The 17121-nt window shown below is 34.4% G+C and overlaps 2 protein-coding genes across 3 annotated transcripts in view; both read right to left on the bottom strand.

Moving 5' to 3' along the window:
• Window positions 1-10039, bottom strand: part of ppp1cc (protein phosphatase 1, catalytic subunit, gamma isozyme) — a 21950-nt gene extending 11911 nt beyond the window's left edge. For both annotated transcript variants that reach the window (XM_016503976.1, XM_016503977.1), the window contains exons 1-3: window positions 9820-10039; window positions 3102-3233; window positions 1201-1431 (exon numbers count right to left, since the gene is read on the bottom strand). In XM_016503976.1, the coding sequence (XP_016359462.1) occupies window positions 1201-1431; window positions 3102-3233; window positions 9820-9874 (418 nt within the window). In that variant the 5' untranslated portion in view covers window positions 9875-10039. The remainder of the gene's footprint in view (window positions 1-1200; window positions 1432-3101; window positions 3234-9819) is intronic.
• Window positions 10040-14640: 4601 nt separating this feature from the next.
• myl2a (myosin, light chain 2a, regulatory, cardiac, slow) overlaps window positions 14641-17121 on the bottom strand; it is a 5981-nt gene continuing 3500 nt past the window's right edge. Inside the window, exons 4-7 of the mRNA XM_016503978.1 lie at window positions 16678-16782; window positions 16398-16476; window positions 14981-15029; window positions 14641-14899 (exon numbers count right to left, since the gene is read on the bottom strand). Of these exons, the coding sequence (XP_016359464.1) occupies window positions 14795-14899; window positions 14981-15029; window positions 16398-16476; window positions 16678-16782 (338 nt within the window). The 3' untranslated portion in view covers window positions 14641-14794. The remainder of the gene's footprint in view (window positions 14900-14980; window positions 15030-16397; window positions 16477-16677; window positions 16783-17121) is intronic.

Below are 17121 nucleotides of genomic sequence, written 5' to 3'. Positions count from 1 at the left end.
ACGATCAAATATAGGTGCGGGTGGGTGGCGGGCGGATAATTTGAAGCAGCGGACTTGGGTGAAGTTTGAGCTCATCCGCGCATCTCTACACTACACTGACCTGGGTCGCCAGTAGCAAACAATGGAGTACGCTCTGCTGGACAAACTAAGTAACTACACCATTCAGAAGCATTTAATCTGCGTTTAAAATAAAAATTCATATCGGCAGCATATTCGCTGATACCGATATATCGGCGACAGGCTCATATCAGCCGATAATATTGGCTAAACAATATATCAGTCGGGCTCTAGTAAATATATCAAAACTTTATTTTTGATTAGTAATATGCATTGCTAAGAACTTCATTTGGACAACTTTAAAGGCGATTTTCTCAATATTTAGATTTTTTTTGCACCCTTAGATTCCAGATTTTCAAATAGTTGTATCTCGGCCAAATATTGTCCAATCCTAACAAACCATACATCAATGGAAATACATCCATACATCAATGGAAAGCTTATTTATTCAGTTTTCAGATGATGTATGAATTTCAATTTAGAAAAATTGACACTTAAGACTGGTTTTGTGCTCCAGGGTCACAAATCAGAATCATGTTGTTGCTCACTAAAAAATTTGTAAGTTTTGAGCATTTATGATTTAATACAAATGTGACCCTGGACTACAAAACCAGTCATAAGGGTCAATTTTTTAAAACTGCGATTTATACATCATCTGAAAGATGAATAAATACGCTTTCCATTGATGTATGGTTTGTTAGGATCGGACAATATTTGGCTGAGATACAACTATTTGAAAATCTGGAATCTGAGGGTGCAAAAAATCTAAATATTGAGAAAATCATCTTTAAAGTTGTCCAAATGAAGTTCTTAGCAATGCATATTACTAATCAAGCATTAAGCTTTGATATATTTACGGTAAGAAATTTACAAAATATCCTCATGGAACATGATCTTTACTTAATATCCTAATGATTTTTGGCATAAAAGAAAAATCTATAATTTTCACCCATACAATGTTTCTTTGGCTATTGCTACAAATATACCCCAGCGACTTGTGGTTCAGGGTCACAAATCATGTCATACAAAAAATGGTGGTAAACCTCTGCACAATAGAGGTTTACGGGTAAAAGACGGGTTTTCTGCATCGTGGAAATCATAGGTAGTAATCATGGCACAGCACAGTATCTACTGGACACTCACACTCATCGTAGAAGCCGTAGATGCGGTTGATGGAGGCACACTCGTGGTTTCCCCTCAACAGGAAGAAGTTCTCAGGGTATTTGATCTTGTAGGCCAGCAAGAGACAGATGGTCTCCAGAGACTGCTTCCCTCGGTCCACATAGTCTCCCAGGAACAGGTAGTTGCTCTCAGGTGGGTATGCTCCGTACTCGAAGAGTCTGAGCAGGTCGTAGTACTGCCCGTGGATATCGCCTGTGGAGAGGAGAGCGTCTCATTTGCTGACTATTTCAACAACATGACAGGCTAAACCAGTGCTTCTCAAAGTCTGAACCCGCCTCCTTTTTGTATTTCAAGAGCACTGGTTATTTCCTACTTTGATAAACGCATGTTAAACTTGTAGATCATTTGTTTAGTTTTTTTTGTCTTTTTGGAGATGGTCCAAAATGAAAGCGAAGGAGAGAGTGAAACCTTTCCTTCATGACATTTGTTGTCATGACATCCAGTGAGCGTATGATGTTTGACATAATCGGACGACATTTCACCGCTGATATGAGTGGGTTTTTTTTGTTATCACTTAAATTATGGCCATTTGACTTATAGCAGTGTCCAAGGGGCGGCCCGTCACAATATCAAAACTGACAGCCACAATCAGATTTTCTAAAAGGATTCTACTTCGTTGGATAAACTGAGCACTGCACGTTTCAAAATTAAAATGCCGCACGGGTGTTTTTATATGAATGTATCTTTGAAAAGTACCGACCGTCTTCAGAAAAGCTCTGATGTCATTTTCATTTAATCTTTCCTAACGTTTATGAGCGCAGCGCTTATAGATTACAGCCATTACCGTGGAAACCGCTATATATCTTCTGCTCCAACAGCGCCTCCTGCTGGCAGAGAATGAATTTGCATTTGCAAGTCTGTGGGAAACACTGGTGTCTGTCAGCAAACATAAACAAAAAGCATGCTTCAGAACTGTTTTGAGAAGGTGCTTTGAGCCATGTATTATTACTATGAATTAGGCTACTACCATCTTGTGCCCTGCAATAATCATTTACTCAAACTTGCTTTTATGAGATAAAGGGAAAAAAATATATATAAAATCGTACAAAAAAATCAGCATCATATATCGGCCACCGGCTGCCCTGATTTCTAAATATCGGCATCGGCCAGAGAAAAACCCTTGTCGGTCGACCTCTATTGCTGACACTTAAATTAATTGTCACTTTTGCACTTGTTATTAATGTATTTTGAATGCAAAGGGCATTTTATTTTTTCAAAAAATTCATGTTTATTTGTTATGCATGTTATGTATGTTTATTAAAAACAAGTTTTGTAATTAGTGGTCGACCGATATGTGTTTTTTGACAGCCGATGGCCGATATAAAGCCGATATAATTTTATTTATTTTAATTAATATTCACGGCAAACGAGAAAGTATTATAATGTTTGCCTTTCTATTACTAATAATATAAAAGCAATCGTTATAATACTTCTTGTATACATTTTAATTCCTTTGTTTAACCGTACTATCTGATTATTAGATAGACTTCTATCCGTATTAGACGGAACCGTTAACAACGACAGCGAACAAGAGGGAGAATGTGAGCACTCTGTGCTCAGGCGCTGCCGTTCTCAGCGCCGTCAAAATAAAAGTCCCGCCTCGAATGCAACGGCCAAACAGAAAAACGTATCGGCCGATGCCGATATTTGAAAAATGCCAAATATCGGCCTTGCCGATAAATCAGTTGACCACTATTTGTAATAACCGATTGTTCCGGTCCGGACCTTTACACTGATGAAAATTCAGATTTGGACCTTTGAATGTAGACTTTGAGAACCAAGTCTGAAAGACATTTGACAGTAGTAGAGATTCTGCATTTCTGTTTTTAACATGGTATATCTGCTGCGTTTGTGTTTCTCACCGCAGATCTTCAGCGGTGCTTCCAGCTCCAGGAGGATGGGCTGGCTGAGGAAGATCTCGCGGGATTTCAGACACAATCCACGGATCTCGTTCTCCTGCAGCTGAACGTTCTTGCCAGGCTTCGACCCTCTCACTGCAAACGCACAGACAACCCTACAGTTAACTAAAGCACTAGTTTGGCTCTTTGACCTTTGCCATGGAAAATACATAATAGCAAGCAATAAATGATCACAAATGACAGTTGTGTAATTGTAATTGTGATTAAATTTATGACACTCAATGATTTAAAAACAGTGTTTTTATTATAGTATCAATGATATACTATAGTTCCCATTTTATATTTTGTTATATATTTTGAGTTTATTTTTACATTTTTATTTTCATTTTAGTTATAGTTTTATTAATTTTGGTATACATTAAGTTTATAATTTTTTATTACCTTTTTTTAAATGTACATAGTTTTTATGCCATTCTATTTCAATTTTACTTTCATTTATTTTAGTACTTAAGCTTAAACTAAACAAAAATGCTAAATGTCTTGGTAACTAACTGAAATAAGTTAAAGGTTTTTTATTTATTTTTATTTTGAACTTTATTTTAAACATTTAATTTCAAGTAATTAAAAAAACACTTTTTTCAAATTCAGTTTTTTTAGTAATCAAAAAGCATGAATTGAAATCACGAAACTTAGACCATTTAAATGAAAGGTTTAACAAAAACTTTATTTATAGAGCTTTTTATTTTTTCCAAATTTCAGTGTTTTCTGTTTTAATTTCTCTTAATTCCTTTTTAATAGTTTAAATTGCAAGAATCAAGAAGCATGTCTAAGCGATGAAATTCATAAAACGTTAACAATTTAATACTTTATTAAAATGTTTACAATAATAGGGCCCTATGAAATTTTCTTGTTAATTTTTATCCCCCAGAAATTCTGTGTTGGTTTCATGTTTTTCTGGAATTATGTTTTGATACAAACTAAATACAAAGAAAATGTATTTATACTTTTAGTTCTTTTTTTATTTACTATAATTTTTTTGATGTAATCAAATGAAGGCATAAAACATTTATATACGTTTTAATAATAAGTAATAAGCCCACAGTTCTGCCTACAGCTGTAAGATAAAACAAAGATGTGGACAATTTATCAACACAAGTCAACACTTAGCCTAAATCACCATTAGACGTCATCGTTCATGTAATTATCTGGTTAGTTGAGCAACAGTTTCTCACAAGCGTGCGTCTAGAGTTGTGAATCCAGACCCTGCAGTAATTCTGGACAAACACTACTTGAGTTTGCAGGGAAACCTGTGGCATTATGCAGACAAACGTGTGTTTCTAATGGCCTTTCTGTGATCCGTCAGCACAGGGAAGGGAAGTAGGTTAGGTTCGTCTTCCTGTCTGCAGACGTGGCCGACTTGCAGAGGATCAAAGTGACCTACAGGATTCATCCCGAATGTGCAAAGCAGCCTCTCCCAAAAGCACACGGATCATCCCACAGTCCTATTTCTCCCCGCTCGCAATGTTCGCAGTTTTCACATCGATCACGTTTTTATTGCGCTGGAACTCCAGGGAATAGTCAAAGGCTGGCCTGTGCACCACGACGGCCTGTTACTGCCCAGCATTTCTATTTTTACCCCATGTTTGGAGCAACTGGCACACAGTTTTGCAGCTCTGTATTGAAGCTTGTTTTGCTGGATACTGAGAGTTAGGGCTGGGTGGGAGGACGGTACATACCGTACACAGTATTTAACTGGATCATCCAAATATAGACATCTGAAATGTTTAATATAAATCAGTTTTCCATTGATTTACCAACTAAAATAGCATAAACATGTTGCCATATATACCATTTCTGTGAAATAAAAACAACATAATTACCAGGATGTAAGATTGTGGATGATTTACATTTACATACAGGAGGGTTTCCCCAAACTAGGGTTCACCAGATATTGAAAAGTTAAAATTAAATGAAAATTAAATCATAAAATTAAAAATTACAACACTCATTTTAAAATAAAACAATGAAAAATAAATCACTTTCTAAAAATTTTAAATATCTAACACAAATGAATTACGCATAAAAAAATAAGACAATAATATTATATATTATTTAATGTGAATATTCAAAACTTTAAAATAAAAACAACAAAAAGAAAACACAAAAAGATTTTAAAATATCATGATGATTGACATATGATTTATTATTAATATTATTAATAATAATTGTCTAAAGTAATAAATAAATAACTTAAAATAGCAATAAAAACACTTTCTAAAAGTAAATATATTATAGATAGAAATAATATTATATATTACTTAATATGAATATTAATAATAAAAACAACTAAATAAAACAAAAAAGATTAAATTATATTATTTTTATATAAATATATTATATATTTTATTAAATAACAACAAAATACTTCTAAAAAATAAGAATATTGTATATATAAATTGTATATAAAAAATGAAAATATATAATATTATTTAATATTAATATTAGTAATAATTCTGAAATAAAAACATAAATAAAACAAATAATAAAATTAAATACATAGAGGTGTAAAAGTGGAATAAATTAGCGATTTACACCAAATGAGTTTCCACTGGCTTTCTGCATAATGTCATGTCAACATACTCTAACAGAGTAAAGCGAGAGAGGGAGGGCTCTTTTAACGAGTGCTCAGTGACGCTATTCAACGAGATGATGTCAAGTCGCTTCATCACCATTAGCTGAAACTTTCTTAAAGGAATCATTCATCCAATAATGAAACTGTCATCATTTACTCAGCCAAGAGCAGCACGGGCGCTGACGGAAAACGCAACAAAGAGTCAAGACGTCAAAAACCTGCAACGTTTTTGAGTGCACTGTCCCTTTAAATACTGATGGGTGTGACTACGTTTTGGATGCAGGCAGATATAAAATAGGGTGTTTTCTTTACTACTCAACCCTCTATGCACACCTTGGCAATATAATCGCCATTGGCTAGTAAAATTTTTTGTTTACTCGCCAGACTGATATACTATTTTACACACACGCGCGTTTACTTAGCTATCTAAATGGGGACATTACATAGACTTCGATTGTTTTTATATACAGATAGTTATACACTTTTTAACCTAAACGCACCCCTACCCCTCACAGAAAACTTTCTGTATTTTTACAATTTCAAAAGTAAAAAAAAACTTTGTTTATTTTTATAACAGTTTTACAAATGAGGACATCCACAAATTGAGGTTTTTGCCGCTTTTGTCAGGCTTTGCTCACTTTTAGGTACAAATTTGTCCCCAAAATATGGTTAAGTAGCTGTTCGCGCATTAGCTCCGCCCACTGCCGAGAAACCGGCATATCTTCTGCTTGTTCTTAAAAGCTGAATAATTCTAAATGAACTCTGTTATTTTGACAGGAAAATATAACAAAGAATATGGTTTACATGTAGCGCGTCGATTCAGCGTGGTATGCAAGACTCTCGCTCTCTCTCTTTGCATGTGTGAGAAACACAGCGCTATCAGTAAAGCGACGGCGAGTCGAGCGCCTTCACACTAGTTTACGGTACGTCAAATACAGGTGCGCTGCATGCTACATACTGCGCATCCATTGGGTACATGACATGATCCATTGAGCGCATCCAAATAGTACAGCTCGCTTGATGGAGAGCGAAACTCTCAAGCGCTCAGTCAGCGTGTTTATCGAGTGAAAATCTGTGTTGAACGCCTCTCACACACATACTGACGTGTAAAATTTAAGAATTTATTAGCCAATGGCTAATGTTAGACATTATTTAGTAGCCCAGAGTAAGATTTAGTTGCATATGCGAGTGATTTACTCGCAATGTAGAGGGTTGGTACTATAAGCCGTCTTTTGTTTTCGAGTATATTGCCGTCAGATTAATTGAGATCCTCATTGTTTTTGTGACAGACAAACACTACTCTGAAATGCCAAATTATATAATCTGCTACTTATGTAACAAAAAACAAATAGCCCCCATAAAAAGCTTGAAAGCCGCTTCCCCGACACTGGCGCACATCACGAGGTTTCAGGCTGTGACTGTGCTAGTATGCATACTATGAGTCAGTGCTCCACAAAGCTGGACTTTCCTCCAGCAGCACCAACTGTTTCTCGCAGCACTTCCACTACAAAGACAACACAGCTGTCGACGCCGCTAGATGCGAAAAACACTTCTGAATGATTAAAACACGTGCGGCAAAGCTTTGAGTTTGGAGCTTTAGAGTGATTGAAGCCAAAAGATGACGCATGCACAAGTTGAATGACTTTGGCGAACATTGTCTCAGCTATGCGGGTGAAGTCAGTGCCACGTCATTCAGCATCTGAAACTCCCTGGAACGAGACACACATTCCTAACTACACCTTCGTGAGCTCACATGCTGTACGAACACTACGCTAAACAACAGCTGAATGGTTGAATCTTCTTGTGCAGCTTACTTGACTGGATATACAGGACTATACTTCAATTACTCAGAGCTTCTTTGTTGTGTTTTACTCGATGTACATGACTATACTTGAAGTACTCAGAGTTTTACTTCCAACTAAGTGAGTCCTTAGCAAGATATTACAGTCTGGTACAATGAGTACAAATGCATTTGATTTATGTATCATTAAGCTAGTAATTACAATAACATGCAATGATCACTTTTCAAGTTCATAAAAAAGCCAATAATCAAGTGTGAATCCTCAAACAATCATACCGTTTCATCTATTAGTGACTGACCATATTTTAGGTTAATTACAAAATTCTGTTTAGGAAACATCCAGTAGGGGAATTTTGAAAATAAGAGATTTCGATTTGAGACGGATACTTGTGTTTTTTCCTGAAACTCTTGAGCACCTTTTGTACTGCTGTGATTTTACTTCTAAATTTTGGGTGGATGTTTCTGGTTGGTTTTCAGTGAAAATGAATAATACTCATCCCTTAAGTTTTAGAAGATGTGCTGTTTTCTGAGATCGTGAATATGGTAATTTTGCTGGGTAAATGTCATATTCAGATGTTAACTGATGGACTGGAGTGCTGTGGATTATTGTGATGTTTTTATCAGCTGTTTGGACTCTCATTCTGACGGCACCCATTCACTGCAGAGCATCCATTGGCTACATTTCTCCAAATCCGATGAAGAAACAAACTCATCTACATCTTGGATGGCCTGTGAGGTAGCACATTTTCAGCAATTTTTTTAAATATTCCTTTAAATGTATTCCGCTCTTCATCCTCAACACTTCATTTCATGAATCTGAGAAGGACTCGGTCTCCATGGACTGATATTCTCCACCCATGAACTATGAGGCAGGTCCTGGCACCACTTTGGGCGGCATTAAACCAAGTGAGGTTATGTAACGGGAGCAGACTGCCAAGGGAACAGCCGTACTAATGCTAGTCGAGCAGATATAGGTGCAGTCCACACACCCCGGCCTGGTTTCTAGGCTGTATAGCAATAAACATGCAGGTGGTGCAACTGGCTCCATGTAAACTCTGACGAGGTGGAAAAAACAGGGAGAGGTTTCTAAGAAACACGGTTAGCTTTATAGAGTATCGTGAGAGCAGCCCACATGAAAAAATATGTCTGGCTTGAACACAAAGTCAAATGCAAAACAAAAATAGCCACAAATAGAGCAAAAAAATAACATTTTGCGAGTCTGCATCAGGTCATTTCCAGAATCCATTACTTTCCTGTCACTTCTACACTATCCTGACATATCACAGGCATAAAGCCTTAATCATAAGAAACATAACAGTTATAAAATACATTAAAAAGCCTTTAATTAGTGATTTGACCACAAGAATGAACACCACCCTAGTCTAGATGATGAGGCATAATAAATGAATCACGCCGATTCTATTTTATATATAATATAGTTGTATAATAAACTGCTAGGGGCCTGAAGCCCCTCGATGATGAATAAATAAAAAGATAACACATAAAACACCTGGAAGAACTCATTGCATCTATACGAATCAAAGCATCCAGCTAAAAAATTAGATGAGCGATGATAAGCTGCTCTGCATATAAAAATTCTGCACAAAACTGAAACTAGCAGTGAGTTACGAAATACATTTATCATGAACCAAGAATTCGCATTACACTGTAATACAATACAACAATAAATATTTTGCATAATCACTGTAGCTAAGTCTTTTATTGCTTTATTATAATGCATACAATAAAGCAATAACATCATAAAACATTCACTTGCATAATAAACTAGTAGAAAATAAAATACACATATAATAACTAAATGAGTTTGTGTCATGTTTTTGAAATTATTTCAGTCTATTCAAACTGGGTTCTCACATCTTTTTCAAGATGGATGCTATCACTGCAAAAAAAAAATCATTTTATAAAGATTACACTCTCAAAGATAAATTACATCTGAGCTGAAATAGATTAAAATATATATATATATATATTAACTAGGCCTGGACGATTTTGACATTTCAATTTCTGCCATTTTTAACGAATGTGGGAGCTTAATAAGTGCTCTGAACGGTCAAAGCTGTGTTTAATATCACACTGTAAGCATTATATTGTGTATTTTGCATTTAACACTCTGCTAACCGTGTTAGCTTAGCTCAACAGCTCTAAATACGACCCAGATAGCTGATAAATCAGTCATATGCATATCCATATGCAACAAAAAAAAATTATTTTGAAATCGGTTATCCTATTATAAGGACATTTTAGCCGTTTCTTGATGTGAAACTCACCCTCGAGCAGGCGCTGAATGATGCTGTCTATGTTGAGTTTGTCGATGTCAGCCATGACTACTCAAAACACACCGGACACGTCAAATAAAATAAAAATAAACAGATTTGTCACTGGAAACTCTAAGCTAAAGATATACGATCTCGGCTTGGTGCGGGCTGTAAGATGCGTGTGCTGCGGCGGAGGCACACCGGCTCTGCGGAAGGATACACGCATGCAGCAACAGCAGTGCAGCACATCTGCTGGAAACCGGCGGGCGGATGAATACAACACAGCTGCACGAACGAGGAAAAATAGGGCGGAGGAAATGGGAGGGAGAGCAGCTGAATTTCACAATAATGTGTGTGACGCTGAATGTTAATTAAACACTTTGGTAACACTTTACAATATTAGTTAATGTTAGTTAATGTAAGAAGTATTGTTCATGCTTAGTTCATGTTAACTAAAGTTGTTAACTAATGAACCTTATTGTAAAGTGTTACCAACACTTTTTAGCTATTTAATATTTATATGTTAAACATTTATTAAAAATGCATTTACATGTTAATATTATTTTAATGACAACATCCTCCCTCAGTTCTCATTATAGTAATGCAAAAAGGAATTAGGCTACTTATTTCATTTGTAAAATATTTAAGCATCATGCATTTAATTTTTGCCGATTTAGATTTTAAAATCCGTTTATATGGCTGGGGAACATGTTGTTGATAGATGTTCAGCATCATACTGTATTTCATCATCTCTTCTTGGAGGAAATTATTTTTTTCTTAAGATGTTTCACCAGCATCCTGACCACATCAGGTTGCACAAAGAACATTGACAGGGTGTGTCTGAATAAACCACATCAAAACAGTAGGCCTAACAATTCTATTCATTTTATCTGCATCACAAAAAAAAACTTGTCTACTTCTTATTGATCGTATAATTTTTCTTTTCATTATAAGTGAATATAAAAACAAAAAAAAAGCTTGTTATTGCATGTTTCTACGCATATATTCAGAGCACTGGCAATAGAAGCACAACTGTGGTGTCCTCTAGTGTTTGTTGTCTGTCATGTGCAGTGACTTTCTTTTCAATTCAATCCCTTTTTATTCATGAATGTGAATTTGAAAAGAATTCACTGAATTGCAATTCAAAGAAATTCGACACAATCACACAACAAAACATAAAAATAACCACCTGATATGTAGAATATCTTTAATACGGCACCATGAAATTTCACCACATTGTTTTTAGATCATTATTTAATTGTGTAAATTCTATACATATAGAGGCAGTTTGCTTCTATAGTGGGTAAAATAGAGCATTCTGGGAAATTAAGTTTGTTAAATAGTGCAATATAAATCAAATACACATTTCTACATGTGTCAGACATCAATTAATAATATAAAATAGTGTTTCTGTAAATAGTCCATATGCTATGTGGATGACAACCAGGGTTATTATCGTTAACTAAAACTAAAACCATGTTACTTAAAATAAAATAAACATTGCATGTAAAAAAAAAAATTTTTTTTAAAAACACACACACACAAATGTTAACTGAAATAAAATAAAAATTAAGCTTATATAATAAGTTTAACTTGAAGTACTAAAATAACTAAAACTGAAATAAAAAATAAAAAATATAGAGATTTTTAAAAAATTATAAAATAACAAACGCAACAAATTAACTAAAACTTTAAATGAAAACAAAATATGGAATAAAAAGTAATTCAAAATATAAAGAAAAACTATCATTGACTATAAATGATACTAAAATAACATTGATGAGAACATGATTATGGGCAATATACATATTGAAAATGCAAAGTATTATTTAATAATGAACAGGTCTTAAATTATTATTATATTTCTTACATTATGACACTTAAATGCTGGATGTGATGGAGGATGATGTCACTGTCACTTTAATGAGTTAAAAGTTTTATGCTCATTTTGCAAATACACCATGTTTCATCAGTAAAACTCCACAAACACCGCAGTGTGATGAAATCAGTCAGTCAGCAATCGTTTCTTCAGCTCTTTCTCTTTCATACAGGTGTCCTGGAGCTTCAGAAGCTTTAAAATAGACTGAGAAACAGGAGCTCCTGACCCATAATCCTCTGCTGGCCGGCTCCAGTCTGTTACCAACAATACCAGCCCATCCAGACCCTGGATTAACACTACAGCTAACACACAATGACTAGAAGAGGAACACTCTTCTTGAGTTGCATGTTTATGTGTGTGTTTAATACAACAGCAAACATCACTAACACAACTCCCTCATCTTTGGCAGTCATGACCCGAGCAGCGGTGCTGAGAGATGATCAGCATATGGCAAGCTGTTTTAACGTTCAATCCTTAAAACATACTAGTATTCATGCTACTAGTACTTTTTAATTTTTTTAGCTACTAGTATTTATGACATGAAGTACTAGTACTTATTCATTAACTACTAGTGCTTATTCTTTAGCTACAAGTGCTTATTCTTAGGTACTAGTAACTTGTTGAAGATACTGGTACTTATTCATTAGATATTAGTTCTTATTTATTACAAACTAGTAGTTATTCTAATAGTGCCTAGTGTCTTTTTAAATATTTCTAGTAAGTATCCATTAGTTACTAGTACTTATTTATTAAATACTATAACTTTTTGTTAGATACTTGTACTATTTATATATATATATTTATATATGTTTAAATTCTGCTTTGACCAAGTGCCTTTATTTTTATTTTTTATTTTTAAAAAGCCAAGTATAGCCTAATTAAACATGCAGGGCTCTAATATAGAGCCTCTATACACTTATTTTTTAGCACTTGTAAATGCATTTACACTGCACATATTGCATAAATAATGTTATGAGATAAAAATAAAAATTGCCAGTAGGTGGCGGCAAGCCACGGTCTTAATGAGTCTTTGAGTCATTTATTCAATCAACTCTTTCAAAACGGCTGATTCATTCAGGAACGAAGTAATAAACTTTTTATGAATGGATCAGTGGATCAGTGGATCACTGACTCACTCGATTCGTTCAAAAACGCAAATTCATTCAGTAAGGAACCTGCTAGAGATGCACAACATGACTTTGTTTGGAACCATTTTAGTGAAATAGAGCAAAACACAATATTCATTGTCTCTACAATTTAAGCCGCTTATATTTACTTCTTGTTTATTGAATTATTGCCCTGACATGAAGAAAAGTCTGCCATAGACCATGCTAACAAAACATATAATCACTCTAAATGCATGTGTGTGTGTGTGTGCGTCCCAAACAAAGACTGCGTATATACTTTGATTAAATATATATATATATATATTCGCAATGACAGTGCTCTGTCACAAATAACCTAATTTGTAAGGATTGCAAGGCCGGTATTATAGCGTATAGAGTAAATCTGCGGTTCTAACAGAAATGATTTTAATGCACATGAAAACTCAGTGATGATGCATACAGGGCATGGTAATAAAAACATTCGGGGCTTCAGCCCCCTTAGTGCCACCATTGAGAACTAGTATATAATGAATAAGTACTAGCATTTTTAAAAATGCACTAGTACCTAAAGAATAAGCACTAGTAGCCAACAAATAGGCTAAGAAATGGAATAGATACTAGTAGCTAAAAAATAAGTACTAGTAGCATGAAAATAGATACTAGTAGGATTTAAGGATTAAATATTAAACGGCTTGCCATATAGTCAGACATCAGATACCCGGAGGTTTCCGTGAAAGTGCGCGGGATCAGACAGCGCTACTCATTGTCTCGGGCCGCTACATTAAGACTGTATTAGATTACAGGCTGCACACAGAAATAACAGCACAGGCTTTGACTTTATCCCAGCAGAAAATAAAAGTACTGCCACCTGTTCTGAGAGTCACTGAGGGATAGAAAACGCCCGCACAAACACAGCCAACCCTCAGTGACTGATAGAATGATATTCACTGAAAACAACTGGAAAACAAAAACAAAACCAGGACATTTTAGGCTATTTAGAAATCCTGGACAGGACATATCCTGGAAAAAGAGTTCGTATGGTCACCAAAAAGTAAATTTAAAAACTGATCTGTTAAAAATGAATCGCTTTTAGTATAATTCGTACAAACGTCCAGCTTCAGCTCATGCTTCTCGTGTGTTTTTGCTGTCAAATCTTGACTGATTTTGATCAAGTAAAGGTCAGAATAACTGCAGTAATATCTCCAGATGAACACTTACTGAACTGAAGCAGCTCAGCTTTACTTGATTCTCCATCAATCATGTTTTAGAGTCTCAAATCTGATCATCAGGATCTTTTGAGGAGCGTTTGTTTCCAGAAGCTTTACTTTCACTGTTCCTCAGCGGAGGAATGATCTTCACAAGCCTCCAGAACATCTCACATCTTCTGAGGAGCCTTTATTTCTTCAGCTCTCAATCACTGCATTATATGTTCGGAGCATTTCAATCTCATCTTACTGAGACAGATTACTGGAGATATAGAGCGACGACTGATATTTAGATCATTTTATGTCAGTATCTGCTGTGCTGTTATAAAGATCTCATTGATTTACAGTACAAGCAGCAGAATTTCATCATCATAAATATCAGCATCTGTAACAAATTGCATAATCTATTTTGAATAAAATAGAGCAGTTTTTTCCTCCATATTCTCACTGTATCAAACTATATGAGCCATAAAAGCCTGATGATAGTCAACAAAAAACACATATGGTGTCAATTTAATTTTCAAATCAAATTATTTCCTTTTCACACAAGAAAATCATTTGTACTCAAATCAGTATTTCATATTGATTTATTTATTTACCAATAACAATATTTTTTGTAAGTAAATTCTGACAGGTTTCATGCCAAAGGTGCAAACATCAACACAACATCATCATACATTAAAAAATCAGAACATACTTGTTTCAGTAACTACATCCGTTTCAAGCCTGTCAGTCATAAACAAGTGGGCGGGTACAAACACGCAGGGAGTGCTGTGATTGGCTGAGGAGCGAGTGAACTATTCCTGGTCCTTCTCCTCTCCGTGAGTGATGACGTGGACCAGATTGCGGTAGTCCAGGTTTCCCACAGCGTCTGGAGGGAACGCGGTGAACATCTGCTCCATCTGAAACAACACAGCAGTCAGTGGTGCTGACACGGTATCCACGGCAACCATCAAGCATCACACATGTGAGACGTGCCTCACCTCCTCAGCAGAAAACCGGTCGGCCTGCGTGGTCAACATCTCAGTAACACTGGAGAGACGCATCAAAAACACACGAAAAACACACTTTCTTAATAAATGTCAACCCTCATAATGCATTTAAACAAAAATATTTTATATATATATATATATATATATATATATATATATCTTATTCTGTGTATTGCTCTTTTTCCATACATTGTAATATATATATATATATATATATATGCATACATACACACACACACAAATCTTTATTATATATATAATGTATAATGATTATTGCATATTTACATATTTACATATTATTTTAAATACTTTGAATGTTCAAACTACACATGAACAACACCAAAACAAAAATTGGATATTATATTTTATATTGTAAAAATTATATAAAATTACGTCTTAATTTAATATATTACTGTAAGAAATTATAAGAAAATAAAATCAGAGATTTCCAGTATTAACTCCATCGGATTCAATGAAATTGATGAAACCTACATATTTTCTTCCCATGAAACAACGTCAAAACAACATAAATATACTCAAACAAAATTAATTAATTTTACTTCTTTTATTTCAGTCTTCTAATTTTCATTTAGTCTAAACTGAAGTACTAAAATAGCCTAACTAAAACTGAAATAAAAAAAATTATAATATAAACGTAGTATAACATTTAATAATGATCAAATATAATAAATATAATTATTACTAGAAATATGTATAATAAATATTATTAAACAAATATGACAAAACTTTTTAAGCTAAATTCTAAATATTAACAGAAAATATAAATGATACTAAAATAAAACTGATAAGAACATGAATAATGGTCATTTATAGTGAAAATGCAAAGTGTTGCTTAAAACTAAACACATTAAGTTTATTTGACTTTACTTTCAGATGAAAAAAGAGATAAATTTTTCATGCTGCATTGCTTCGTCAATAGACGTACTTATTCATGTTTCGCAACAAAATTCAGTTCCTAAAGTGTGTGAGATATGAGGAAAAGGCTCAAATATATTTTACCAACATTTTTGACACTAATATAATTTGATAGATAATTTAATAAAAGTGTTTTTGACACCTATGGTGCTCCATACATATCCGGGTCAACAATGATCTGAACACGAAATGTGAAAGCATTTTTTAAATGCTTATATGTCTTAACAAATAATTGTAAAAAAATCTGAAAAAAATTAATGGTGTGTATTTTGAGGGTCTTAAAAGCATTTTTTTTTTTTTTTTTTTTTTTTTACATTTTTATGTATTTCTACTGGGTCAAAACTGACCCAAATGCGTTATGAGGGTCAATTTGTTTCTTTCATATGCATGTTATTCACAAGACAAAACAATAATGGCCAAGTGTTTGTGTTTCCGAGCTAAAACAGCTTGCATAATGCACTGAACATCTTACAATTCCTTCTTCAGGATTCCCTTCCCCTCGGGATCGAACACTTTGAAGGCGCTGAGGATGGTTTCCTCCGGATCGGCTCCTGCGATCAAACAAACCTCCATCAAACTCTCTGATTCACAGATTAGTTTAGCAATAAAAGGCCTGAACAAAACATCACCATCTCCAGTTTGAAAAGTTCTATGCAGGCAGCAACTTTGTATCTCACAATTGATTTTTAATGCAGTAAACTTGCTTTTCAATGTTCAAGATCATACCAATGTCTCATAGCTTGAAAACTTGCCTTTGAGTTTTTCTCCGAACATTGTGAGGAAGACGGTGAAGTTGATCGGGCCTGACGCCTCCTTCAGCATCTCATCAATCTCCTCCTGCTTCACGTTGAGCCGGCCTGGTACGAGACAGAAGAGGAGCATGATGGGAAATGTGATTCAACACATGTGCTAGCTCACAAGCTGCAATTAAACTTTACCGAATCTGAGTTTTTGAGTCCTATTTCTGTTTTATATTTACTATGATTTTACTATTATATATATATATATATATATATATATATACATATTTTTTACAAATCTTAAAAAATTAAATAAATTATATATATAAAACATGTAAAATGTAAAATAAAATAAGTATATGAAATATATAAGAATACATAAAATAAAAAGGTTTTGTCTTAATATAATAATATAAAAATGCATTTTTTTCCTCTTAAAAATAACACACACGTGTG

Source organism: Sinocyclocheilus anshuiensis, unplaced genomic scaffold (genome assembly GCF_001515605.1).
Source record: "Sinocyclocheilus anshuiensis isolate Anshui unplaced genomic scaffold, SAMN03320099.WGS_v1.1 scaffold298, whole genome shotgun sequence".
Classification (NCBI taxonomy): Eukaryota; Metazoa; Chordata; class Actinopteri; order Cypriniformes; family Cyprinidae; genus Sinocyclocheilus; species Sinocyclocheilus anshuiensis.
This window is presented reverse-complemented; position numbering and strand designations above follow the sequence as displayed.